Source organism: Talaromyces rugulosus, chromosome I (genome assembly GCF_013368755.1).
Source record: "Talaromyces rugulosus chromosome I, complete sequence".
In the NCBI taxonomy this organism is placed as follows: domain Eukaryota; kingdom Fungi; phylum Ascomycota; class Eurotiomycetes; order Eurotiales; family Trichocomaceae; genus Talaromyces; species Talaromyces rugulosus.
In genome coordinates this window covers 4,322,298-4,347,603 of record NC_049561.1, presented here as the reverse complement: position 1 = coordinate 4,347,603, position 25,306 = coordinate 4,322,298, and the positions used below count along the sequence as shown (strand labels likewise).

The following is a 25,306-nucleotide window of genomic DNA, read 5'->3' as shown; positions in this document are numbered from 1 at the left end:
GCTGGTATGTTTAAAAAGGTTAAACAATAATAAAGCTAACTTAATTTTCCCTGATGGCGTCGCGTATATGCAACGCAACCTAGGGGCCGATATGGGGTCCAGTCATCTCAGTGCCGGAAAGCTGAAATACATTTAATGTCGAGTATATAATTCTATGTGTATTCAATAGTAACAACAGTTTTGAATATATCCAGCAATAATATTCTTGCACAGGATACTCATGTCCCTTATAATTTGAAGAATCGAACCCACCATGAAGCTTACTCATCCACTTGCTTTCGGCGCTGTCTTGCAGCAAGTCTCAGCTATCGGGTTTTCAACCTACGCACAGATTGTCGAAGGCGGAGACAACTCCGGACAAATAACTTATTCAAAGCCAGATCGGTCAACTACCCTCTTTCTATATATCCAAATCACTCCAGACGGAGCGGACCACAGTGCAATAGTTAACGACTTCAACACTCTTGCCCAAAACTACGGAAGTCAAGGTGTTGCATTGATTCCTCGAGTCCGATACGGCTACTCGGATGGATCGGTTACAACGGAGCCAGATGAGAGCATATTGATGAATGATGTATCTACGTGGGCAGCCGCCTTTTCCAATATCACAGGCACTGTGGACATTCCGGTGATTCAGGCCGGTTTCCTTGGTGAATGGGGAGAGTGGCATGTAAGAATCCCCCTTGGATAAGCTATTAAAATTTAAACGTAAAGGCATCTGGACTAACTCGGTCAGGATGGGCAATACTGTCAGAATCATGGAACGGACGACACGGCAGCAGACCTCAAAGTCAAAGGAGATATCGTCAACGCTCTTCTCGACACAGGCCACAAGGTTGCTCTCCGCTATCCCCAGGATCACAAGGCTTTATTCAACGGAAATCGTTCGGTCACGATCCATGACGATTGCATTTTTGACGCCGGTTTCAACGGCACTGACGGAGGCACGTGGCCAACAGACGACTTCCAAACTTGGGTTGACTACACCAAGCAAGTGGCTTCCAACAACACTTTTGGAGGAGAAGGATGCAAGGATGCTGGCGATGCGACGTTCGACTGGTCTGATTACAGCGCTGTATGTGGAAGTGATGGTCTGGCTGCTTATATCAATTCGTTTCAAATTGCCTATCTTAACGTGAGTTACTGGTCACCTGGAATGGATGGAGATCTAGAGGCACAGATTGCTAACGGAAGTAAACAGGCTTACAACCCGACTGAATTCGAATCGTTGTTCAAGGACCCTAGTGAGAATGATTGCGTAGATACGATCATGGCTGCCCTTGAGCAATGGAGTTAGGAAACCTGGTAGTTAACACGTAAGGTGAATATAAACCCCTCGGCTGCAGTATAGCTCTCCTATCTTTTCAAAACGGGCTCTTATGTGTAATCGAGGAACAAATATCAGACAAAACTTCTTATTAAATGAGTTTTAATTCAATTCCGTAGGCCTTGTACGCTGTGGTATCCATAGTGTAGACGGATGAATGCCTATATACAATCTTATGAAAAACCCAAACTCCCAAACCAATCCGAGTACCCAAAGTAAGAATACAGAGTCAATGCCATCAGTAAATGTGACCTTACACATCAAAATGAAAGAGAAAACATGCTTACCAACACGAACGCGTATACAAGGGATATGAAAACACCCCAAAAAAAGAAGAAAAAAAAGGTGAAAAGTAATTTTGCATCGAAATGAAATAAACTAGGAACCAAAGACCCAGACAATAAAAACGCCAATCAAAACCCAAACTCGCCGTATGCGACCCATACCATCATGCCAATCCATGCTGTTGTAAAGACAATAGTGAGAATAGCGGCACCGGCACGGTCACCAGCATTCACTTTCTTCGGGGTGGGAAGACTTTGTTCACCGCCACGGCTCTGGCCTCCACTTGGGTCACTCGTACTATTACCACCAGTGTTCGAAGTCACGGGTGCAGGCTTGTTCGGGGGGGTGTAAGAGCCAGACTGGGCGCTCTGGTACAAGACGAGAGTGTTTGCAAAGGCGCTGAGTGCGGCCATTTCCTGCTCGATTCCGCTGCTTCCGTCCCAGGTAGCGTTGTGCCATACGATTCCGCATTCATTGTTGGGTCCGGAGCATTGTGTACCAGCAGCCTCAGCGGATGCCTTCAGCTTCGGCTCGATCTCGCCCAGTGTATAGGGGGCAAGTTGGGAGACTAGCGACAGCCAGTTGGTTATCAAGCCCTTGTAAATGATCTGATCTCGGTTGCAATCGTGGTAAGGCTCGCATGAGACTTCGGACAAGGTATTGCCGCCGAATTGCTCAGGGAAAAAGGTTTTGAAAAGTTGCGTCATTAAGCCATCAATTCCGGTCTTGTATTTGGCGCCTCCATTTGTCTAGACCAAATGTCAGTTCTTACCTAGGCAGAACGAAAGTAGACAGGACTCACTATGTTGTACATATAGGCTAGTCCAGCGATGTAGGAGCCATAGTTGTAACTCCACTGTTGGGGACTAGGGGCACCGCAGTCCTGGCTGATCTGGATCGAATCGTTCAGGAACCAGGTCTTATTGTCTAACAACGGAACGGACAGGGTCCAGTCATAGACAGTGTTGGCCCAGATGGTATACGAGTCGTTGTTCGTGTATCGGGCGAGACGTGCGGCCAACTGGAAGAAGTTGCCGTTGGAGATGGCGTTTTTCGAATTATAACCGGATCCTTGAATGGAGTTGACCTGCCACCGCAATCCTCCGCCACACTCGGCTTTATCCTGATTCCAGCGATCGACAAAGTCGTTGAACGCGCCTTGCGCCAGACTCAGCCAGGAGGGGTTGTTTGGGACGTCGGGGAATTTTTGCTCAATGGCAGTCGCTGCGGCCAGGGCCCAAAACTCTTGGTCGTCATTTCCCTATAGTCCCATTAATACATGGCCGATGAAAGTATTTTTTCCAGGAGCAAATTCTGGGGCAAGGAAGAGGAACGAGCATACCATATACAAACTCGCGTTGGACGGGTCAAAATCATTACTGTCTCCCTTCTGCCACAACATGCCTTTGTTGACGATGTCATTGTATTGGTCGTCCCCCGTCCAGTGCCAGTAGTTAATTAGAAAGGTAAAAAAGGCGCCGCCTTCCCACCAGGTGTTATAAAATTGACCGGGGATATTTCGCACCGACGGATCTCGATTGTTGTAGAAGTTGACGGCAGAGGCAGCGGCAGTCTGGGCGGCGCTTTTGAGTGAGTCGGCGCTGTCGGCGTCGACCTTCAAGCTGAGGGCCAGCGGCACGTTGACGAGCAGTTGGCCGAATAAAAGGAGCTGGCTCGAGAAGCGCATGTTGGGGCGATGGTGAGTGAGCAGTGAGTAGTGTCGATTTGGAGCAGATCTCTAGGGCAACACCGGCCCGTGAGTCGAAGATGCCCGGGTTCAGAAAGCAGCGGAGGGGGCGTTGGTTCTTCCAGACGCAGTGTGAACTGAAGCGATAGCAGCAGGGAGAATAGAGTGAGGATCGAGTGCAGACGAAATTCCAGGTGGGGGAGGAAGAAGAGCAAAGAGATCGTGAGACAAAAGTCTAGAGAAGAAGCCGAGTCCGGCGCTCCGGGCCAGGTAAGACTGAGACAGCAGATGTCACTAGCGTTTCATTCGCGCATGACTGAGGGCAGTGTGCGCTAGCCCGAATGAGCCAACGGTCGGCCTAAATGCGGCGTGGCGCACTCAGCTATCCAATCAGCTGCCGCAAAATGGGGCACCTTGAACCAATAGAGAGCCGCATTCAGCCCCACTTTGATGAGCGCCTTTCCGCCTTTGGCATAGTGCGGTCAGCTGGCACTGGTGCTTATTGGCGAACGGTGGGTGCTGTGGAGCGTGCACGCGCGCGACTGGGCTCAGTGGCTTGCCAAGACGGCGTCAAGAGACGAAAACATGCACTGCACTGTTATTTGCTGGGCGAGAGTGACACTCTGTACTTCGTAGAGCGTGCTGGAATGAAGTTCCTGATCACTGCGTCATTGCACGTCGGCAGGCCCCCGCCACTATCCGTACGCCTTTCCGCTTTGGGCTGGTTGAGTCATTTTTATGCGTTTTGATTGGTCTACAGTTTATAAAGAGTCGCTGATTCGACGGATATCCACGGATGGCCCCACTAGCATCGATGTATACAAACTTTAAATTCTATTATTACTATCTCAAACCTTTACGGGCGATGTACTCGTGTTTTTAATTGATAAGGCAGTCTTGGTTAACAAGTCCGAGAAATAAGCAAACATCAATATATTTCAGACATTTCAGAACAATGATCAACCAACCATGCAGTTCTTGTGATCAACCTCTTTAATGGTGTTGGACCATACTATCACCGTGATAATCTCAGTTCAGCATATTAGCACTTGCTAGCTCAGTATTCTACAGTGTTTCTAGAAAACAAAAATACGCAATGGGTTGGACGTTCGTAGATTGTGGCTGTGCCGCTCTCAAGCCACATCACTAGTAGCAATGCAGAAACGTCCCCTTGTTTACCATGGGCATTATTGTGAGAATATCGTCCTATCTGGTGTAATTTACAACATTGAACTCTCAAAATGTCCCTAACATCATCCTCAACGGCGGGGCAGCGGAGTCATTCTTTATCTCATCCAAGATTTTCCTCTGTTGGTGGTTCCCGTTGTTTCACTGAGTTCTCGCTAAGTCGCCTGGCAATAGATTATCGAAGACAACGACGCCCTTCAACTTCGAAAAGAACAAGAAGATGCGGTGCTTGGAAAGAGTCGGGAGTACTGGTATCACCTTGTGTCAATAGCTGATGCCTATCGGGAGAGTGGCCTGACAGTTAATTTGATAAATCCCCAGCACGTTCGTAAGATCCCGAAATTCCAACGTCGGCCCAAACCACTCTATGCTCGCCCTTTTGGAACTTCGCGAAACCTTGCATTATGCCTACAAGCCTCATCAACTTGGAGAATAACGGGACGTTCAGACTGCGGCGCAGTTATGAAAGAAACTACTAGTACTGCCGTTCTCCAGATTGGCACGAGTATCGCCATCCCCTACAATTTTCATGGAAATGTATTCAGTCATTGGATTGGCACGACAAAAGAGAAGTCTACTGGTTTAAACTATTTAGGAATCCTTATGATTGGTTGGCGTTACGTACTCTGCATATCTCGTTGAAATGCGGGGCGAGGGTGCTAGTATGAATTATACAACTTCCCAGGTCGATTCCTTTGATGGAGGCCTCTGCAATCCACCAGAGACTCATGTCATTGATGTTGGGGAAGCGGATGAAAGCGTGGTCCGGTGGTGGCCCGCGATACTAGCCCAACACGAAGGGTCAAAGCAACTGACATTAAAGAATTTGTCGCCCCTTGGATGGTGTCTCGCATATGCGAAACATCTTTTGTTATTGAACATAGGAGAGGTTCGTCAAATCTCATACAAGCACCTCTGCCCTCACGCAAATCTTTCGATGCTCTTTGCGACTTTGCACGTTTTCATAAATTGGGAAGCCAGTTTCCTATTGCTCTTGCGACAGCTATACGCTTTCCTCTGCATCGATATTAAAGGCCTAACTGCTCAGCTGCCGTTACCAAAAGCCCACGAGGCTAGAACGCCAGACACCCCCCTGCAGGCTAATTCAACACTGTGGACCAATTTATACGAGAAGCTGCCCTACTACATGACTTTAATTTGCAATCCAGAAGTCATGATATCAACTTTATGTGGATCATTCTGGGAAGCCAATGTTCCTTGCAACATGATCACTACATGGCTACATCCGGTCCTTGAAGAGATATTAGGAGATGAATCCACCATGAAAGACAGTGGGAAAGAACTACTTGCCTTGATTGGTGTCATTCGACGGCCAAATTTTAGTGCACTTTGGATTGGAGCAGTAATGTGCGGACTATCCTCCAAAATTATCCAAAAAATCAGGGGAGGCAGGCCACTTCTTGACCCCCTTGCTTCCCCTTGGACTGGTTGTCCTCAAAGTTTTATGGATGTTGCGGGTTCGGGTCGGTATACCGGGAAAGACCCTTAATACATCTCTAGGTCGGATGTGTGGCGTTTAATCAATCTCCCTCCAACCGAAGATGACGATTTGGGCTACAGGGTCAGACCCAGAACACCTTAAGAACCCTGCGGGTGGTCCTTAACAAAGGATTGTGCGCTTCGAGTTACTTCACATTTACACTGCTCTCGACACGAGTACCAATACAACCATTGGAACTGGGAACTCGAGAATGGGAAGATTATTCACGATACTGGGTTTTTGACAGTATGTCCATTACTTGTCAGTAAAGGCTCTTATCGATTCTCAGACAACAAGGAGGTCAGACATTTCAAAAAGAAAGAACTTGATCAAATGGCTTCTGAAGATGCTTCACTGGATATATTTCGGTGATTTTGCGTTGGTGGAGAGGGTCGACCCTGTGAGAATATCTACCACGATGATTGGCTCCGTCCAATCTGAGATTAGAATGACAGTGACGGGGAAGCCGATGAGGATGATGAACGGAGTCGACAGGGGCAATTTGGTAAATTTGATCGACTGAAGATTTGGTTAGATACAATCGCTTGACAAAATTCTAGTTGACCAAAAGATGCATAGAATAAAAACAAATGAAGTTGAGCAATATAGCCACGTTGCGCGAAAATATTCGACTAGACTCCAGATGTATGTATTCCTCGGATAATTCTGTCACCCTCGCCCAAATGTTCTCTTTAATAAAGTTATTCCTGTGTCGATCTCATAAAACTCCTCGTGACGGTAGAATATCGCTTGTTGTAACCCAATAATCTGGAATTCCACCGATATCACTCGGGGACTTTTGTCTAACTACGGGCTTTTGATCAGTCTCCAATACTTTTAAGCGTCGGGAACTTTATGTAAGAATCTCTTTCAACTTCTTCTGTCTGGCGGCGAACGGAACGTGATAGGGAACCACGAGTGTCCCATGTTTTGCTAGAGCGTCTCTCCATGCTAAGCCTGGGTGGTAAATTTAAGCACAAGAGAAGACGAAAGGACGGCCAATTGGCTAGCTATTCGCTCTAAGCGCCGAACTGATTGACCAGGCTGATATGGGTCAAATATTGGTGACTCGGCCCAAGTCCTAGCACTCACAATTTGATTGAGCTCGCTAAACCTCAAGTGCCCTTATTTGATGTGGCTCAGCCTCCACGTACATGAAGATGTGCTATTTGCGGGCCTATTCGGAGGGCCATGTCCATAGACCTAAGAGGTTAAATCAACATTAAAACAGTCACAATCTTCTAGTTGGAAAATAACCGGAAACCATACTTGAAAGTGACGTGTCAGCTGCTTGATATACATTATTACGACAAATGCGACTAGACTAGATGTTCACCTCTAGCTATGACGACAGGTAACAATATCAATTGATCACACTTCCTTTGTTTGTAACAAATTGAAATGCAAGCAACATAATGAGTAATAAAATTCATGTTTTTTTTTTAAGATTCTACCAGGTACTATTGTAATCAACAGTCACCACATGGTATTACTAGGTCAAGTGGTGCCAGCGCCATAGAAAGCAGAAGGAAGTCAATAATAAAAAGATTAATCATTATTTAACATTAAACTATATAGAGAGTGCATATATAGTTTATTATTATAGATTACTAACCTTTACGTATCCCTAGAAGAGTAATTCCTTGTTCAGATAAAATTTGAGAAACGAATTAGCTTGCATTTTCTTTTCTTTTTTTTGAAAAGTAACTGCAACTAATAATCACTTCACTTCAATGTTCGTTCCGCGGTGAAATACAATGTTGACATCTGGACGTGCCAGATCTCCGTCAACTAGTGTTCACTAGCGATATTTGATTTACATAATCTCACATAATTTACATAAAGCGTAATTCCTTAGATATTGAGACCAGCCTGCGCCAAGCACTTGAACTCGGCGTAGCAACTGGGATATCTGGCTTTGTTGTACAGTTAATATCCTGCAGGTGGAAGCTATGCACATATGTAGCTTTGTCACGAAGCTGGAATAGACAAAATCTCACTCCTCCAAAACCCTTCATGATTACCACCAGGTGCTCGCGAGTGACGATACCACAATTCTAGCTTAGAGTCTTCGTCTCGGATATCAGCAAACACGGAGTCAACGCGAGAAGACTCTGGAACCTTCTCTCCCGGCGTGATCCCTTCTGATTCAATTTCGATTAGTCTCTCTAGGACGGTGATCGTTCCTGATACCCACAAGTCTCCTTGGTCTCGTAATCCGCGTAATAAGAGCAGTATTTGATGTCGGATGAACCAATCTCGGCACTTGGATGCGCAGAATATGAGGGGAGGAATAATAGCGGTTTTAGCTGGGAAGGTCGGCGACGTTGACTTCTCAGTAGGCGCCGTCAGAAAGGTTTTTGCAAGAATGACTGCTCGCTGGAAACGGGACAGTAAGCCATCATATCTCATCTCCTGCGACCCCGGCTGGTTTCCTGCAGTCACCTTGATATAGATGACTTCGCTCCATAACGCAAATATAGTCAGTGCGTCGCGATCCTTGTGTGGAACATCGTTTCCGTGCACCATCACGGATCGTTTCAATTGTATCCTCCAAAGCCGAAGCATACTCAAAATTGAAGCCTCTCCGCTACGGATAAACGAGGTTGCTGGCCCAATGCTGAATCCTTTCCGATTGCTCTGCAACACGACCCATCCAAGAATAACAATGAAATGATTGACAGTCTCCGAGTTGTCAATGGACTTCCTGGGCCGCACTTGCTCAGGACATGGCGCTGAAAGTGATGGGTGTTCGTCTTCGACAAAAGTCTTTGGATCAGCACAAGTCGATCGATGTAAATAAAGATCGGAGAATGCCTGCAAAAAGGCCGGGCCGTTGGGATTTTGTTCAAAGTTGTCTTTTTGCCACTCCTGTAATAATCGATTGCCTGATTGAAAATGGTAATCGGCAGCATGGGCGTCTTCTTCCAAAAGAGCAAGGTACACTAAGACAACACAGGTGGCCAGCACCACCTCTTTCGGTGAGCGACCGGACTGCTCTTTCGATAGGTATTCCCGGAGGCACGTAATTGCTTTGTTGCACTGCTGGAGACTTAGGTAGCCTTCGTCAGCCGATGAGACTTGTCCTAATTCTAGTCGTTCGATTTGGGAATGGCGGGCACTCATGGCAATGACTGCATGTCGAACTGCCGGCTGGTCTTCGCTGAGTTGGTGTACTAATCGGTGCCAGAACTCGTCGTAGAAATATCCACCGCAACGAGGAGAGGTGATCCTTCGGAAATGGTCCAAATACCACCCTTCGGCAGGTGTAAGGTCTACCAAACTTCCTCGACCGAGAGAAGAAGACGCCTTTGAAATAGACAGGCTTCGAGAGCATTGCTGATTTGCTGTGGCTTTGGCAAGGATCGGAACGTGGACGACAGCTTGGCCGGGCCTCCGTGCAGCCCTCGTTCTTTTATCAGGGAGATTGCGATATCCCTCGCACTCGCGACCGGAACTGATACACATACGACATGACGGGTGACTCTCGTCACACTTTTTATGCCGGCGCCTACATATTCATGAGCATCTGCTCCATGCTGGCAAATCAGATAACTGGCGATAGGGGCAAATCAGGGGGTCGAATGAATTCAAATGTTTCAAGGTCTCTCAAGTCCAAGGTGATTGACATCAGGGGGTGGACCTACTTGCATGTCAGGCAACCTGTTCGAACCTTTGGGTGACTAGTTCTCAGCCTTCTTTCTGTTTTATATTCTTGCTCAATCATCATCGTGGTTCGTTAGGTCGGTGTGACTATGGGGATGGGTGGGTGTTGGAATGGTGCATAAACGGCCTCTAAATCTGGGCGAGGCTTTTCCCAAGGCGCAGAAAAGCCGCATCATAGTCTTTATATCTGGACGATGGCGATGAGCATATGCACCGCTCCACTTTTTTAGGTCCTTGACTAGTGTCTTTTTCACAACAGGGTTGAATTAACTTATCAGCCGGCGTTGCGCAACATCATTTTAACGTTGCGCGTATATGCGGCGAGGCCGTCCACGGCGTGGCCGAAGTCCCGTGTTGGGTCCTGTTGGTTTTCTATGCACGCTGGTGAGTCTTGGATAAGGGGCCACGTTTCGACATTCCTGGTTAGCTTTGTACGCGGTGGCCTATGAAAGCGAGAATCTAGATAGCAGATGTTAGGCCCTAGGCCCTAAAAGCCGGGAGGGGCCCGGGAGAGGTGGGGGGGTGCCATTAATGACAAATAGTACTAAGTATGCAGGGGCGCAAGAGAGTTGGGACTTGGGAGAGACGTGAGGCCGGACGATCAGGACGGAATTAATCACTGGGGATAAGCTTCTCTGGAGGGGCCTTGGCAGAAGCACTTTTTATACTGTTTTGGCTTAGAGTATACGACTAATGCGTTTTAGCTTCCAGAAAAAATGGGCCCGGAAAGCTAAATGTGTACAAGCGCCGCATCGACATAGCCGTCTTAAGTTAGACTGACTTGGCTTTAGGGTTCAGGGTCTCCGTTTAAAATAGAATGATTCCTGTAGTGACTCCACAGCGTTGGGTGGGTGACAACTACGTACGTATGAACTCCATAATTTGGAGACGACTTTGATATTAGTGGTCCCTAGGTCAGCAATAACGTTGGTTCTGGATTTTAGTGCCTTGAGGCATTCACCAGACACAGCTGGTTGCCCTTACGTTCGAACCCAGACAAACTCGAATAGTCTTCCATCCGGAATACATTTGGATAATTAAAACCGAGCTAAAGTTGTGGTGCATCACAGAAATGCAGCGCGGTGCATATCCGGTATTAAATTTCGTAGATAGACTCAGCCGACATGTCGAATGAAATCACCCCAGCCTGAAAGAGATTGAAAGGATCTATTATTACTACGGAGTATAACATGCCCCTGGGGATCTTCTCTTGGGAACAGTGATCATATGATTCATATCCAACTCGCTACAAATGTCGGCTAAATTTGCCATTGGACTGTTGGTTTAGACTTATAGAGCATAAACACTACACCAGCGAATTGGTCAGCTAAATTAGCCTATCGTGGTACGTGTTGTTTATCAAAGTTATCACTAGTGACAGCCTTCCTAAGGCTTCTAGAGACCACTACATACTTAAAATGGAATAAGCACTGCCCAAAACAGGTGATCCAACAGTCCTATTATTCAGGATGCGACTCCATTCACTAGTCTATCCCACTACTCCGTACTATTCACCTGAAGACTACCCCAAATTTCCATGCCGGCTACTCCGTAGACTATATTACGCTAACATATACTCAAACTGTTAGTGTTTATTTAGGGGCTAAAATATCCTTCTGTTGGTAAGTCTTTAGTACGGAATCTACGGATACTCCGTATGCATAAAAAAAGGATCCTTGGCCTACTGGGCTAGAAATTACTATGAATTCATGGAACTGCATCCTTATAAATGGATCACGGGCAAATTTAACTCTAAGGTAACTGCCGAAGTACTCCGTACGGAGGCCCCAGATGTCCGTATTGCGATAAATCCGAGGCAGGATTTTACATTAAAGTGCTGACTATTACTAACCGCCTCAGAAGGATGATTATACCGCATTTTATTTTCCATTACGGTCTAGCTCCAAGCCAGGCTAATGACAACATACTATGCTGAGGATAGTAGATAAAATAACAAAAGAAGGGCCTTGGGAAAATGACACCATTTGTCATGGCGCCTCATGTCGTCGTGACGAGTCATGGGGGCGACCTGATAATCACAGGAGCCACTCAAGCCAACATCGGGGTGAAACAACGCTACTAAGTGATAGACTCATACTCCTTCATAACGATAAATGCCAACTTTCCAACAGGAAATCAAGTTTCCGACAGTAAGATTATGGCCGCTAAACTCCTTTTCTCCATCGCTGTTCGGAGCATCTCAGTAGACCGATCAAGCTTGGATTTTGTTGGTCTAAAGTCTCCTAAAACTCGCATCATCGTGTTCTTTTATTATTAGAAACTAGGTTTATGTACAGAGTGGGTGATCTTACTTCTGCACAGACGTCATTATGCAACGGAAGAGCCATGGAAAGGGATGTACGTTACCATCAGAGAGTCGATCGATGTGGTTACGTTCTCCCAACAGCTATGATTGTTATAGCGATTTTATTGGCATTGTATGGGAGAAAGGGGCTAGTAAAATGCTGGAGCCTGCAAGAGTATTTCTCGTGATCAACGGATGATAGGGGTGTGCAGTGTGTACCCAACTCATAAGTATTATAGTAGTTTGTTTTAACAGTGACCGTCATTAATCTTAAGATACTCCTCTTAATGTCAGCTAACTTGGAGACGTTGTATATCAGACGAAAAACTCATTCCCTAGTCTATCAGAAGATGTGCTGCTGCCCCGTCATTTTCAAGCCATCATCCCACAACTTACGTGCGGCGTCATCCACAAGGGTGTTAAACATTCCCAGGGCTCAGCAATACAAGAGTTCCGTCACATAATATCATTTTCTGCTTGTCTTCCAGAAACATCCCTTTTTATCCTCTTCTGATTCCTTTGCTCCGTCAAGTTATGTGGTCTTCAGCTGGGTGTCGATATCGGAATTCGGAAAGAAAAACACCCGCCTGCTCCGACGACGTTCTTCGGCTAAGTTTGGGATGTCGATATACGGCTCCGCATGGAATCCATGGATGGGCTGCGAGCCTACAGGCTGCATGCTCTGATAAGAAAGACGGTGGAATTTGGGAGAGAGGGAAACATTGATTGTTTTAGACTACGAACATAGTTGGTGAGGATGAGATCTCTCAGAATCTTGTCAAGATGTCAATATGCCAAAAAGGCAATCATCACATCGAACCTCTAACTGCCGAAATACCCTTGTACAACACATGAAGAAGAAAGGGAACTCTAGAGTGATAACATAACAGAGATGACTAGTACATATTCGAGAGTTTCGGAGCAATAAAGTGACCAAGGAGACCGATTCCATCGTGCGTTCCAAATTCATCCTCTATTTCTCGAGTTACAATCTAACCCCTGAATATTATAAATTGTTAAGGATGACAACTTAGCCTACTGGTGTGCTTCCTAACTTACATGACAGACCCGAGCCTTCAATTTTCCTCCTGATATACAATGTCCACCAGCTCACCGCGTCGTGATCAACATGTCTTCGAATCTTAAATTCCTATGCGCCCTGCAAGTCATCGATGGCGAAATATAACCACGAGAGTCTTTGGTGGCTCTGGCTCCATTTAGGATTGATACTGCTAAGTGACATAACCTGTGCTCTACTCACCGAGAAAGGTGTAAATGGTGTTGGTCTATATTTGGGATGGAAATTCATTTGGACGAGGGAGCCTCAAGCGAGACATCAATGTTCAATTCATATGAGAATAAGTGAAAGTTTTTCAGGGTTATACTTCTACCACTAGCATCTCTTCGCCCCTGACTTGTCTCCATCTGTTTGTCGATGTGATCAAGTCACTACAACCCTCCAATAAAAGCCCCCATTTTTTCACAAATCCTTCACTAACCTCCCACCCATCTTCTGACCAGGGCTTGCCCCAAAGAATCATTCCTCGACCATCCAAATCACTTTGTCCTTCAACTTCGCCGCCGAGAAAATCAGAGCATAACTCATCCACATCGAGCTCATCCTGGAGTCTTATAATGTTATCGCGCAGCGCCGCGTAAGGAATAGGATCTATCCACGACTCATGTGGAATAGTTCGCTGAAGTTGTGTGAATTTCAGCGATTCAGGAGTCTGTGATGGTGGTATAGGCATGTCCTCGGTATAGAAATCTGCCCAGCCATCAAAAGGGCGGCCGACGAGACGTAATAAGATGGACATATTGGTCATCACCCCGGTAAGAGAGGTGTATTGTATTGACATAAATAGTTCGTGCTCGAGAGCTAATGAAGCTCCGAATACCAGCTTATGTTCGTATTGTGAGGCTATTTCCAGAAACTGGTTCAGAGAATGAATGGACACTAGGGTATCGGTATCATTTGACTGATCACCGCAGCCTTTTGAGTGTGAAGAGGTAGTCATCTTTAGCGGAAGAATGCGCGTGATGATGCTTTGCTTTCGTAAAGCTCTGAGCTCCGCCCAGTATGCTAGCGTGCCTTGGGATTGGCCTAACGTTTTTACGATTGACCAGAATACTTCCCGGCTTTGAGACCTCTCGAATGTGGTCATCATACGTTGACGGCCACTCACATGGTCATGGGCTAGCTGCAGAAGTGACAGAGTTGCGGTCCCACAAGGCTGCAGTGTCCTTGAATGGATGACTGTAGTTTGCTCTTCTTTACGAGCGGGTACATGTCCAGACTTCTGTGGAGAAGAACGGTCTTGTTGTCTACGCCGTCCTATATTTTGGACGGTTAGTGACTTAGCACGGCCTGGAATAGACCTAACTTACGCCAGGCCCTTTGATGCAACCGATTCTGGCGCCGCCTGCGTTCGACAGGATCTGCCTGGCTAGTCCAGTCGTCATCCAAAATGCGCACCTATCCAGACAGTCAGCTTTTCAGGTTCTGTAGTATCTTACGACTGCATCTAGCCCAAACGGTGGTGTGCTCTAACCTCCTTAAGCGCATACACGGCAGATGCCATTCTGAGACCTAGATCCGCAGGATAAGCAACGATGTTTGTGAAGAATCAGAATGGACAGTAGGAAACGGATGAAGCCCCAGATTAACTCCGGAGCTGCATGCACGCTAGTCCCGATTTAACGGAGAGCAAATTCGTTTAACTTGATTGGGAAATATCCGAGGCGGGACCTGCTTATCGTGCATATGCGCTAGGCTATATCCAGCCAGTGAGTTCCCGATCGAAGCCAATGGGCTGAAATGAGAAAGAAGATATGCATGGTAAGCTTCATCGAAGAGGATTGTATACTGAGATTGTGGGTTATTTTGGGCCGAGGAAACGGCATTAAGGTAACGCCGAAGATGGATACACAGTATATAAACCCTCATGTCCTCCGTGGAATTTTATTTTCACGACATTGAAGTTTGTAACTGCGACATTCGAAGAAAACTTGAAACTTATTTAAAAAATTATATTCTACTTTAACCCTCCCCCAAATTTGAAGACCTAATTCAATACACTTGACAACATGCCGAACCTTGAGCAATTTGTGGATTTCAATCCTGAGAAGGAAATCCCCCCTCTGGATGGAAAAGTGGTTTTCATAACTGGAGGTTGGTCTCAACCTCAGTGTTCAGAGTAACTTGTTTCATGAATGTAAAACTGACTAAGAGTTTTCACAGGCACTGCTGGACTAGGAAGAGCTACATTGATAGCTCTTGCCCAGCATGGCCCAGCCCATATCTATTTTACGGGCCGCAACAATGAAGCTGCAGAGTCCTTGATTTCTGAAGTCAAAAAGGATAGCCCTGGTGTCGCGATGACGTTCGTAAAAGTGGACATGACGTCCTTGGTATCAGTGAAAAAGGCCTGTGCAAAATTTATCCACGATCGTCTAGACGTACTGATGTGAGCTTAAAAGACTTGGCGTACCGAAAAAGGTTGGAGTAAGCTTAACTAACAGTTTCCCATCACAGATGCAATGCCGGTGTTATGTTTATTCCAGCAGGGGTTAGTGAAGACGGATTTGAGCTTCACTTCGCAATCAATCACTTGGCGCATGCGGTCATAGTCCAAGAGCTTCTCCCTGTTATGGAAACGACAGCTCAACAGCCGAAGTCAGATGTGCGTGTCTTGTTCTTGACCTCGACTGCCTGGGCGAGTCACCCGCGAAATGGTATCACTTTCGATACCCTGAAAACTGCACAGAAAGGATTCATGGGGTCCATGTTTAGATATGGGTATGCAAATTTCTATTTATTTATGAAAAGAATGAAAAAAGGAAAGACAAGTCCTGATAAAGACTATAATCACAGACAAAGCAAGCTCGCGAACATCGTCTATGCCGCCGAGCTCGCGCGGAGATACTCGACGACCGATATCAAATTCATTTCGGTCCACCCAGGACCAGTCAAGACTACGCTGGCGACATCAGTCTCCCTGTGGCATTCGTTATTCTTGAGTGTCTATTTCTGGTTCACCGGCGTCTCTATGATGGAAATAAGCCAGGGCCGTCTAAGCCAGCTCTGGGCGGCAGCGGGTGCCAAAGGGAATGACTTGGTTAACGGAGGGTTCTACATGCCCGTGGGTCGACTGAGCAATGACCGGCTCGACACGACGGCCAAGAGCTTGAAGCTAGCGACAGACCTATGGAATTATACCCAGGACGTTCTTGCTCGAGTTACGTGATAAATGGGGGGTTTCCTTTTGGTGTCAATAGTGGGATAGACTGAACAAGTGATTATTATTAATTCATGCTCTTTGTGGATACTGACTTATTTAGCTATAATACTTCGCCGTAGAGTCCTGAATACTGAATACTGAATACTGTATACAGTACAAAGAAAAGGATGTGGGGCGTCCGAGGGGTTTTTGACACCCAATGACTGCGGGGTCTCCAGAAAACCCTAAATGCTTTCGGCCGCTTTTATTCGCCGATTGCCGTAAAAGGCCCCGCTTGACAGCCACGTGGACAGGACCCGGTCCCCCAGCCTGCATTTTGCAGGTCTAGTGCTGCTCGCTCCGCTAGGTCACAAGTTCACCAGCCGCACGTCGTTCAGGAAGTATGCGACGTCACGGTTATGGCGATACTGCCCATAAAAATAGGTGTCGACCGCACTCGGCGTCAGCACATCCTGGTGCTAATGACGTATGCGGTTAATGCATGGAAGGATCGGGAGCCGTGCTAGCCGCTTTAGGACAAGTGCTTGATCTAGCTCCGTTCCGCGCCTTCGGTCGACGAAGGCGGGCGTTTCTTTCGCAACCTCCCTCATTGCTCTTTCTCCCTATCATGCGCGATTCTGCATCTTGGTCAGGCAGCGACGCAACAAGCTGGTATCTCCAGCCTCGTGCAGTTACTTGCGGCATACTTGTCGCCGCACTTCCTTGTCTTCAAATCGTCCTTTAGACTAGTACCGAGCTTCGTGCGACGGTGGCACCTCGCGACAATGTCGTCCAACTCGACCGCCGTGTCCTCACAGTCCGGCATTGTGGGTGGTAGTAACCCAGCTGTCTATGACTCCAAGAATCCAATCTTAGTATTTATTATTCAGGTATCCAGTGCCGAACTTCTGCTCTGCTCCCTGCTGCCCTAATCTGACCTATTGCTAGGCTGGCATAATCATCATCTTCTGCCGTCTTCTACACTGGCCACTGTCCAAAATCCGCCAACCTCGAGTGATTGCCGAAGTCATCGGTGGCATTCTCCTCGGCCCGTCTGTCTTCGGTCGTATCCCGGGTTTTACGGACACCATCTTTCCTTCCGCGTCGATTCCCACTTTGAACGTTACTGCCAACCTGGGCCTGGTACTGTTCCTATTCCTTGTCGGCCTAGAAACAGACTTGCGTTTTCTGATCAGCAATTGGCGCATCGCTGCCAGCGTTTCCGCCGCCGGTATGGCGTTGCCATTTGGGCTGGGATGCGCGGTATCTTATGGCCTGTACAACCAGTTTCGAAATGACCCGGGAACTGTCTACGTTGAATTTGGCACATATCTTCTCTTTGTTGGTATTGCCATGGCAATTACGGTAACTTGGAGCTTCTTCCTACAGACAGATCGAACTATGACAGCTGATGTATGGACTGCAGGCCTTTCCTGTTCTTTGCCGCATTCTAACCGAATTGAAATTGCTCAATACCAATGTCGGCGTTATCGTACTTTCGGCAGGTGTGGGTAACGATGTCACTGGTTGGATTTTGCTGGCGCTTTGCGTGGCCCTGGTAAACGCCGGCAGTGGGATCACAGCCTTGTGGGTCTTACTCGTCGCTGTTGGCTACGTCCTATTTCTTTCATTGTTTATACGCCCCGTTTTCATGTGGTATCTCCGCAAGACTGGGAGCCTGGAGAAAGGGCCAAGCCAGTCCGTTGTCACTGTGACCCTCCTATTAGCCCTAGCGTCGGCTTTCTTCACCCAAGCCATAGGTATTCATGCCATTTTCGGTGGCTTCCTTGTCGGATTGTTGTGCCCTCATGAAGGAGGCTTTGCGATCAAATTGACCGAAAAGATCGAGGATCTCGTCGCAGCCATTTTTCTTCCTTTGTATTTTGCCCTATCAGGTCTGCAGACAAACCTGGGCTTACTGGATTCCGGTGCTGTTTGGGGCTATGTTGTGGCGATTATCGCTATCGCATTTTTTGCGAAAGTAGCCGGCGGAACGCTTGCATCGAGACTCACCGGTCTCTTGTGGAGAGAGAGTTTTACTGTTGGTGTTCTGATGAGTTGCAAGGGTTTAGTAGAACTTATTGTGTTGGTACGTCAATCGTCCCTTCTTTTTATGATATTCTCTGACAGCATCTCAGAATATCGGTCTTCAAGCCAAAATTCTCAGCGAACGCACTTTCACCATGTTTGTTGTCATGGCCTTGATAGTAACCTTCCTCACAACGCCACTCACCTCTCTTCTGTACCCGAACTGGTATCAGGACAAGGTTACCCGATGGAGACGTGGGGAAATTGACTGGGATGGCAATGTCCTCAGCCAAACTCACACTCGGGACGATTCCTCGGTCCTACTAGAAAAACTTCGAGCGCGGCCTATTGAACGAATTGCAGTCTATCTTCGTCTGGACAGCTTGGCCAGTGTGTGCAGTTTTGTTGGCCTTCTCGGAACACGTGGGAAACTACAAGACAACGCTCCTCGTACGCATTATTCTAAACGAACTACGCCGGTCCGATCAGAGTCTTCAGCAGAGAGTCAGACTGACAACCCTGAATCCGAAGAGAGTACACTTCTGCATGCGCATGGAATTCGGCTGATGGAACTTACCGATCGTATATCCAGCACGATGCAGGTGTCCGAGATTCAAGAATATTCTACTTGGGACCCTGTTGTTAACGTCTTCCGATCTTTCGGCCAGATCAATAGTATTCCCTCGGAAGGTCGTGTCTCGGTCGTTCCGGAAAGCTCATATGCAGATGCAGTTACTGATATGGCTCGCGACACCTCATCTGACTTGCTCCTTGTGCCATGGAGTGCTAGCGGTAGTATGAGCGATCGCCAGAGTGTATGGAGTGTAGAAGATTCATCGACCCGTGTCAATGCTTCCTATCCTACTTTTGTTTATGATATCCTCAACCGTTCCTCAGTTGGAAATGTTGGTATCCTCATTGACAGGGCTCTGGAAATTCCGAACAAAGACCGCCCCAGTATGGAGCGGTCCACTAGTTCACGAACTGTCCCCAATATTCGCACCAACTTGGCTTCTTTGACAACTAGAAAGCGTGAGCAGCACATCCTTCTTCTGTACATTGGCGGCGCCGATGATCGTTTTGCACTGCGCCTCGTCCTTCAACTGGCCCAAAATGAAGACGTAACAGCGACTATTGTCCACATTGATGCCTCGAGCCTTCAGGAAGTTTCGACACCTGAAACTGCCGGTGCAAGCTCTTCTGCCGTTCCTTCTTTGTCCAAGACAGAAACGGAGTCTGATGCTGTATTTTTTGCTTCGCTTCGTGACTCTCTTCCAGCCGAATTATCTTCACGAGTCGTCTTCCGCAAAGAATCCTTAGCAAGCAATGCCGCCACTGTCGTTGGCTTCGCTGTTGGCATTGCTCAAAATGAGGCTAGCCAAGCCCATAGCGAGGCCAACCAGATGGTTATTGTCGGGCGCCGCAGTGTTGGCGGCGAAACTCTATCCGTTGATCCCAGTGGAGAGGCTGACACACAAAAGGCATTGGGAACGGTTGGCGACGCACTTGTTCGTAGGGGTGTCAAATCTAGTGTTTTGGTATTGCAAGGTGCGGCACAGTGATGCTTTGCTTAAACTTTTTTGGTTATAGTCGAGTTTATATTTCAAATGTTGATTTACTTGGAGTATAAATGTATATATAATGCTAGTGCACATGACAGCAATGTGTTGATGCATGTGTGGTAGTTGATTTTAAATCCACTGCTACCTGCCATTTTGCATGTTTTCATCTGATACCAGTTGATAGTTTCAAATATTATTTAAGCTGATATTGCATTTTACTGTGTATGCATTGGTCAGTTGACTACAAATATATTTCATATTCGATGAAACTAGGTACATACATATATCAGCTCAAGTGCTATCAATTGATATTGATATCGATGGATTTAACCTCGCAAATAACATTTGAAGCTATGTAGCTTTGAGAAATCAATATCAAAGATATTTTTAGGTTCTAAGAACAAAGACTTGAGATATAATGAATCGTGTCAACATTTTATCCTGAAACAAGCAACATCGATGCGGTTTCTATTTTGGTTTTCACAGTTTTCAAGACAAAGAGACTTCAAATGTTGAAACACATCCTATACCGAATTGGTGAAACATGTATGAAACTGAAGTCTAAAAATATCTTTTTTGCTTGTATCTAGGGTGAAAGCCGCAATCTCATTCCAAATGGAAAAACTTTTTTTTTCTTATAGCGTGAGTGCAGGTGCACAAAATTACTTAAGATTCTCTCGCCATCTGGTCGACTTCGAAATACCAAGAAAATAAAGACCTCTCTAGCTCTGGACACCTTTGACAAGGAATATCGCCGGTTACAACCCAAAATAAACCTTTTAGTTTAGGAAAGGAAAAGCAGACGCAAATTGCAGGAAATGCCTTGCAATCCATCCGCACGAGCATCCAAGCTGAGCATGCTTCAGGAGGGGAACATTATATCCGCGTCTAACAAAGCTCGAATAGCAGAGTACCAAAAGACTATTCGTTATCTACAAATGCAAATCGATTTTCTGGATCGGGAGAACAAGGTTTGGGATTTCTGTTCTATAGATGAAACGTCAATGTCAGGAGATGGTTACTATGCAGACATTGACAATTACGAGGAGTCCAAAGACAGCAAGGAGAAAACATTGAATGGGTTCCACGGAGATTCAAACCACCAGATTCATCAGCCTGAAGATATCTACACAGGAGTTTTCATGGGTATGGAGGAGGAGCCTTGTCCGACTGAAGAGGCATGCTCTGACAAGACCAGTTCATCTGGTAGCAAGGCTTTATCTAGTCAGCGGCCCTCAGGGAAATGGCATCGCTTGTTGATCAAACGACTGCTGAACCGGAAGGAAAAAGAGAACCCGGGGTCATTCTTTTATCGATAGAGTTCAACATTAGAACAGCCAAGACTGGACATCTGGAGAAGATGGGTCGTGATCCAAAAAGAAACAAGATTTTGGCAATTGCATGGAAAGACCTATATCAATAACATTGGAAGTCACTATTTATTATTATATGTAATAAATGGCATCGCTTGCCTAGCTTTAAATGAGCCAAAAAGATAATAGTGTGTCATTCAAATATTAGTTGAGTGTATTCTCTAAATAACAATTGATGACTGTATTTCGTCAATAATTATGACCACTAAAGTAGGAACTTGGGCAGAAGAAAGGGACTGGGATCTTGTTTAAACATTCATTGATGCAGCCAGCTCATTCTAAGGCTGCTTACGATGACCAAGCACGCAAAAGTGGTCCACGAGCTGATCTTATAATAATCTTAGTACGAACGTTGCAACACTCATTACTAGTATAGTTCAATTTTCGTTTCAGTTCTTGAGAAATTGATTACAAAATGCATGTGGTCCTTTTATTTTCATTTAATTAGTGTTTATTAATATTTCTTCGGAGGGGATGGCGGGGTGACTTGGAGTTCTCCATATATAAATGCATTTAACCTACATGTAATTCATAATTCTAAGAACTTAATTAAACTATTGACCCTCAATTAATCGGATTCCTGCTCAGTATCGTGTTTTCCAGTCGGTAAATCAAAATCTAAACCCGACACGATGGTCCTCAAACTTCAGAAACCCGATCTCTGCTTGTACGCGCCGCGGACTGGTCGTCTTGTACGAAAAAACAAGCCAACTTTGAGATTGTCCCAATCTACCTTGCTAAGGCCGAGCACGAGAGCCCAGGGTTTCTGGCACATCAGCTATTTGGCTAGTTGTGTCCGGAGGACGATGGATTTTTTCTCTATGGTATGTTAGTCCTTCAGTTTTCAGATCAAACCGAATGGAAGCACGTAGCTAATAACTATTATTGTAGAAAGCAGTGCTATTTCCGAGTACATTGCTGCAAAGCTAAGGAGCTGACTTTTATCCTGCTGATGGGGATCTAAAATAGCTTGCTCTTTTGCACCAGGTACTTTTGCCTTTCTTCTCTATTGAATATACGACTACGCTACTAATATACATGATTAATACAAGGGAGTCAGCATTTAAAAATCCAATTTCGACACCTTTCTATCCAAAATCGCATTCAAAAAGATTTTTAAAGATCGTCGTGGTCTTGGTGGCCCCGACGAAGCTCGCGTTGCTGAGAGCATCGCCGGTCTCGAGGGAAAACTTGCCGCCTACGAATCTCTTCTTTCCAAGCAAAAGTGCTTGACTGGCGACAGGATCTCTCTTAGAGACCTATCTCACTTTCCTTATGGGACACTTGTTGAGGGTCTGCGCTTGTCTGAGGTGTTTGCCAAGTACCCTGCCTTTTACACGTGGCTGAAAGAGCTGGAAGAAAGTCAATTCGTCTTAATAGAATTTCAATGTTGTAGTATAGACGGTGGTAAAAAGACACATAGAGAAGTCAAGAAGACCATTAGTCCTGTTATTTTCAGATATAGTTACATGCATAGATTTACATTATTGAGTGAACCAATGTCCATTTATGGGAGAGACAGCAGCAATTCCTTCAGCTTTGGGAAATCTGGAGTTCCGAGTCCAGTCACTGGATCCCAGCCCTCGACTGCTGAGAACCCGTCGCTATCACAGCCCAGGTTTGTACCATTTGTGATATCCTTCAGGACATGCGGATTGGCGTAAAGAACAGGGTTCAGGAACCCAACCGTGGACTTACCGGCTGCCAGTCGCTCTTCGTTGATCTATCAATTATTAGCATTAAAGCTTTTTTTAAAAAAGGGAAAGGCCGGAATACCAAAGTAACAACAGCTGCCCAAAGTGGCGTTGCTAAGCTAGTACCATAGAAATGCGTGAATTTGCCATCCAGAAACGAGGAGAAAAACGCGCCATTGGCGGATATGTCTGGAAAACCGCGGCCCAGCCTATTGTAAAGTCCCTTAGTCTTGTTGAAATCGACGAGACCTAGTTCTTCATAATATGGATACTGGGGATCGCCGATGCGGAAGTACTCTTCAACGGCCAATTTCTGATACCATGGGGTCTCGAAGTAGTTGGAGAAGCCACCGGCAGATGAGAAATTGGCTGCCGCGCCGCCCAGGTCCACTTGCATCACACTCTCCGGGTCGTTGACGTTTTGGTCGTTGTAAAGCATCGTGCCTCCGACAGAGGTCGCCCACGGACAACCCGAAGGGTATTGAGGATTGAAGATACGTGACTCGGGCCCCAAGCAGCCATTCTTATGCCCACTGTCGTCCGGAAGCGACGCTACACCGAAGTCACCAGAACAGAAGAGCAAGGTATGGCCCTGCATTGCAAGCTTCATGAACTCGTTGCATTGTCGTTCGACATACTTTGGCGGCAAATCGGCTTCAGCTTGACCATAAGATGCGGAAATCACGTTAGTCGGTTTGTAGACGCCACATTGCAGTTCACCTGTATAAATTATTGTTTAGATCTGCATAATAAATATGGAGACAGGAACATATTACCTTTATAGCCCCCCTCACGCTGGTCTGGATAAATCGGGTCGATGTCTGGGTCATTTCCGGTCTCACCATATGCACTGTAGGTGCAGTAGGACTGGTTGAATTAGTAGTTGTCCTTAAAAGAAGTTCGTTTTTGCCTGCTTACTCCGTCAAGTGCATCAAGGAAAGTATTGAACAAGTTGGTAGTAGCGACTTCAGCCGGCTCGTACAATTGATCATCAACCTGGTAGAGAATGACTTCTTGCGGATAAATGAGCGAGGTCCTATATTCACGCATTTCGGTCAGCTAACAATGCCATCAGCTCGTTTTTGGATGTTTGCATACGTCATCTGAATGTCGATATTGGATTCTCCTGTATTTAGAGAGCTATTTGCCGGAACAGAGTAATTGGCACCGTCAATTAGTTGTGGCTTGGGATATGTTCCTTGTGGGACCTCGGGATAGACATTCTTCCAGTAAAGGTCCAAGTCCTTCTTGGCAAAGTAGTCACCCTGCTCGTATAATCCCAGACCATTCTTGGGGTTTGGCTTGTTCGTCGGCAAGGGAATATCGTACAACGCCCGAATGCACGGTGGTGTCATGTTAAAACCGCAGCCAGCAAGCTCGGGGGACACGCCCTCCGGGGCGGACCACTTCTCGGGAAGACTCATTTCGGTCGTTGTATGCAGAGCCTGGCTGCTCCGTTTGGTCTTCCTCTTGGGAGTCCTCTTAATAGTACGTTTGACGGCTTGGGTCATCTTCACACCCGGCGTGATGTAGTCAATGTGTGGGGCGAGGTGCTCCGGGAGATGATAGCTGATCACAATTTTATCGTTTAGACAGCGTCACTTGACCAAAATGGGGATTTCGACTCACCCATCGCAGCCGACGCGGACCCGATCACTCTGTGCATGCTCATGCTCGTAGTACTCTGTCTGGAAGAGACGCTCGGCTTCCTCGGTCGTCGCATCAAATGCAAGCCAACCTTTGTTGTCCGAGTGCACCAGTCGAGACATGTTAATGCCAGACTCGTGCAGCCACTCCTTGATCGCATGGACATGGTCTTCAACAGGCGCAAACATGGAATGGACCTGCTCCATGGAGAAGTACTGCCCATAGTTTTCCGAGCGGGGGTCAGAGCTGTTTGGTGTCAGCGATTGGCGTACTATATCTCATCGTGCGTTCCGCAGCGAGTACTACTACTACTCACACATCCACTAACAGTCTCTCAGTCAATATAATAATCAATTATAGCTTGTCCGAGCGATACGTACTCAGGTAGTCGGGTCCCATGTGGAGGTCAGTCTGCGTCAGTCCAATCCGGATGGGCAGAACCGCAGAGCTCTCAATGCGCGCACCCTTGACCCAGTCGCCCGAGGGACGATGGCGTTTCTCGTGCAGAACATGCCTGGCTGGAGACGGTGCTGCTGTCACCGACAGCGCGGCCAGGACAGACACGGCGGCAACCTTCACGAAGATCATGGCGTGCGCGTGTGTCACTTATGAGAGGATGGAGAGGGGAAAAAAAAGGGCGACCACGGCTCTTTTTGACTCTTTGAGAGACTCGCGAGCCACGCGAGACAAAGCAGGCGTTAATCCGCCGCGTTGCCTAGGAGCGGATTGTATCGCCAGCAGCAGGCCTGCCATTGGCGGCCGTGCCTGGCGCAGGAGCGGGCTTTTAGCCTCATGTTACATGGCGCGCTTTGGGCAGGGCCCA

General features: G+C 46.7%; 10 protein-coding genes across 10 annotated transcripts; 6 read left to right on the top strand and 4 right to left on the bottom strand.

Moving 5' to 3' along the window:
* Positions 1-253: 253 nt before the first annotated feature.
* TRUGW13939_01462 (uncharacterized protein) lies at positions 254-1,297 on the top strand (the record flags this gene model as incomplete). Its single annotated transcript, XM_035484662.1, has 3 exons — positions 254-670; positions 737-1,135; positions 1,202-1,297. 3 exons carry the CDS (start codon positions 254-256, stop codon positions 1,295-1,297), a joined length of 912 nt encoding a protein of 303 aa, XP_035340555.1.
* Positions 1,298-1,740: 443 nt separating this feature from the next.
* Positions 1,741-3,299, bottom strand: TRUGW13939_01461 (uncharacterized protein; the record flags this gene model as incomplete). Its single annotated transcript, XM_035484661.1, has 3 exons — positions 1,741-2,361; positions 2,415-2,873; positions 2,955-3,299. 3 exons carry the CDS (start codon positions 3,297-3,299, stop codon positions 1,741-1,743), a joined length of 1,425 nt encoding a protein of 474 aa, XP_035340554.1.
* Positions 3,300-3,703: 404 nt separating this feature from the next.
* TRUGW13939_01460 (uncharacterized protein) lies at positions 3,704-4,048 on the top strand (the record flags this gene model as incomplete). Its single annotated transcript, XM_035484660.1, has 1 exon — positions 3,704-4,048. The coding sequence occupies one exon, from the start codon at positions 3,704-3,706 to the stop codon at positions 4,046-4,048; it is 345 nt and encodes a 114-aa protein (XP_035340553.1).
* A 3,911-nt stretch (positions 4,049-7,959) lies between these two features.
* On the bottom strand, positions 7,960-9,456 carry TRUGW13939_01459 (uncharacterized protein; the record flags this gene model as incomplete). The annotated part of the gene is made up of 1 exon (XM_035484659.1): positions 7,960-9,456. One exon carries the CDS (start codon positions 9,454-9,456, stop codon positions 7,960-7,962), a length of 1,497 nt encoding a protein of 498 aa, XP_035340552.1.
* A 3,808-nt stretch (positions 9,457-13,264) lies between these two features.
* On the bottom strand, positions 13,265-14,541 carry TRUGW13939_01458 (uncharacterized protein; the record flags this gene model as incomplete). Its single annotated transcript, XM_035484658.1, has 4 exons — positions 13,265-13,384; positions 13,459-14,294; positions 14,348-14,435; positions 14,512-14,541. 4 exons carry the CDS (start codon positions 14,539-14,541, stop codon positions 13,265-13,267), a joined length of 1,074 nt encoding a protein of 357 aa, XP_035340551.1.
* Positions 14,542-15,046: 505 nt separating this feature from the next.
* TRUGW13939_01457 (uncharacterized protein) lies at positions 15,047-16,206 on the top strand (the record flags this gene model as incomplete). The annotated part of the gene is made up of 4 exons (XM_035484657.1): positions 15,047-15,131; positions 15,201-15,426; positions 15,495-15,758; positions 15,834-16,206. 4 exons carry the CDS (start codon positions 15,047-15,049, stop codon positions 16,204-16,206), a joined length of 948 nt encoding a protein of 315 aa, XP_035340550.1.
* A 758-nt stretch (positions 16,207-16,964) lies between these two features.
* On the top strand, positions 16,965-19,769 carry TRUGW13939_01456 (uncharacterized protein; the record flags this gene model as incomplete). The annotated part of the gene is made up of 4 exons (XM_035484656.1): positions 16,965-17,069; positions 17,128-17,544; positions 17,606-18,268; positions 18,318-19,769. 4 exons carry the CDS (start codon positions 16,965-16,967, stop codon positions 19,767-19,769), a joined length of 2,637 nt encoding a protein of 878 aa, XP_035340549.1.
* An 818-nt stretch (positions 19,770-20,587) lies between these two features.
* Positions 20,588-21,088, top strand: TRUGW13939_01455 (uncharacterized protein; the record flags this gene model as incomplete). The annotated part of the gene is made up of 1 exon (XM_035484655.1): positions 20,588-21,088. The coding sequence occupies one exon, from the start codon at positions 20,588-20,590 to the stop codon at positions 21,086-21,088; it is 501 nt and encodes a 166-aa protein (XP_035340548.1).
* A 686-nt stretch (positions 21,089-21,774) lies between these two features.
* On the top strand, positions 21,775-22,434 carry TRUGW13939_01454 (uncharacterized protein; the record flags this gene model as incomplete). Its single annotated transcript, XM_035484654.1, has 2 exons — positions 21,775-21,970; positions 22,265-22,434. Coding segments are annotated over 2 exons (366 nt in total), but the record flags the coding sequence as incomplete, so codon positions are not given.
* Positions 22,435-22,649: 215 nt separating this feature from the next.
* TRUGW13939_01453 (uncharacterized protein) lies at positions 22,650-25,071 on the bottom strand (the record flags this gene model as incomplete). The annotated part of the gene is made up of 8 exons (XM_035484653.1): positions 22,650-22,865; positions 22,919-23,556; positions 23,613-23,703; positions 23,755-23,872; positions 23,935-24,405; positions 24,466-24,729; positions 24,800-24,806; positions 24,864-25,071. The coding sequence occupies 8 exons, from the start codon at positions 25,069-25,071 to the stop codon at positions 22,650-22,652; spliced, it is 2,013 nt and encodes a 670-aa protein (XP_035340546.1).
* Positions 25,072-25,306: the final 235 nt, after the last annotated feature.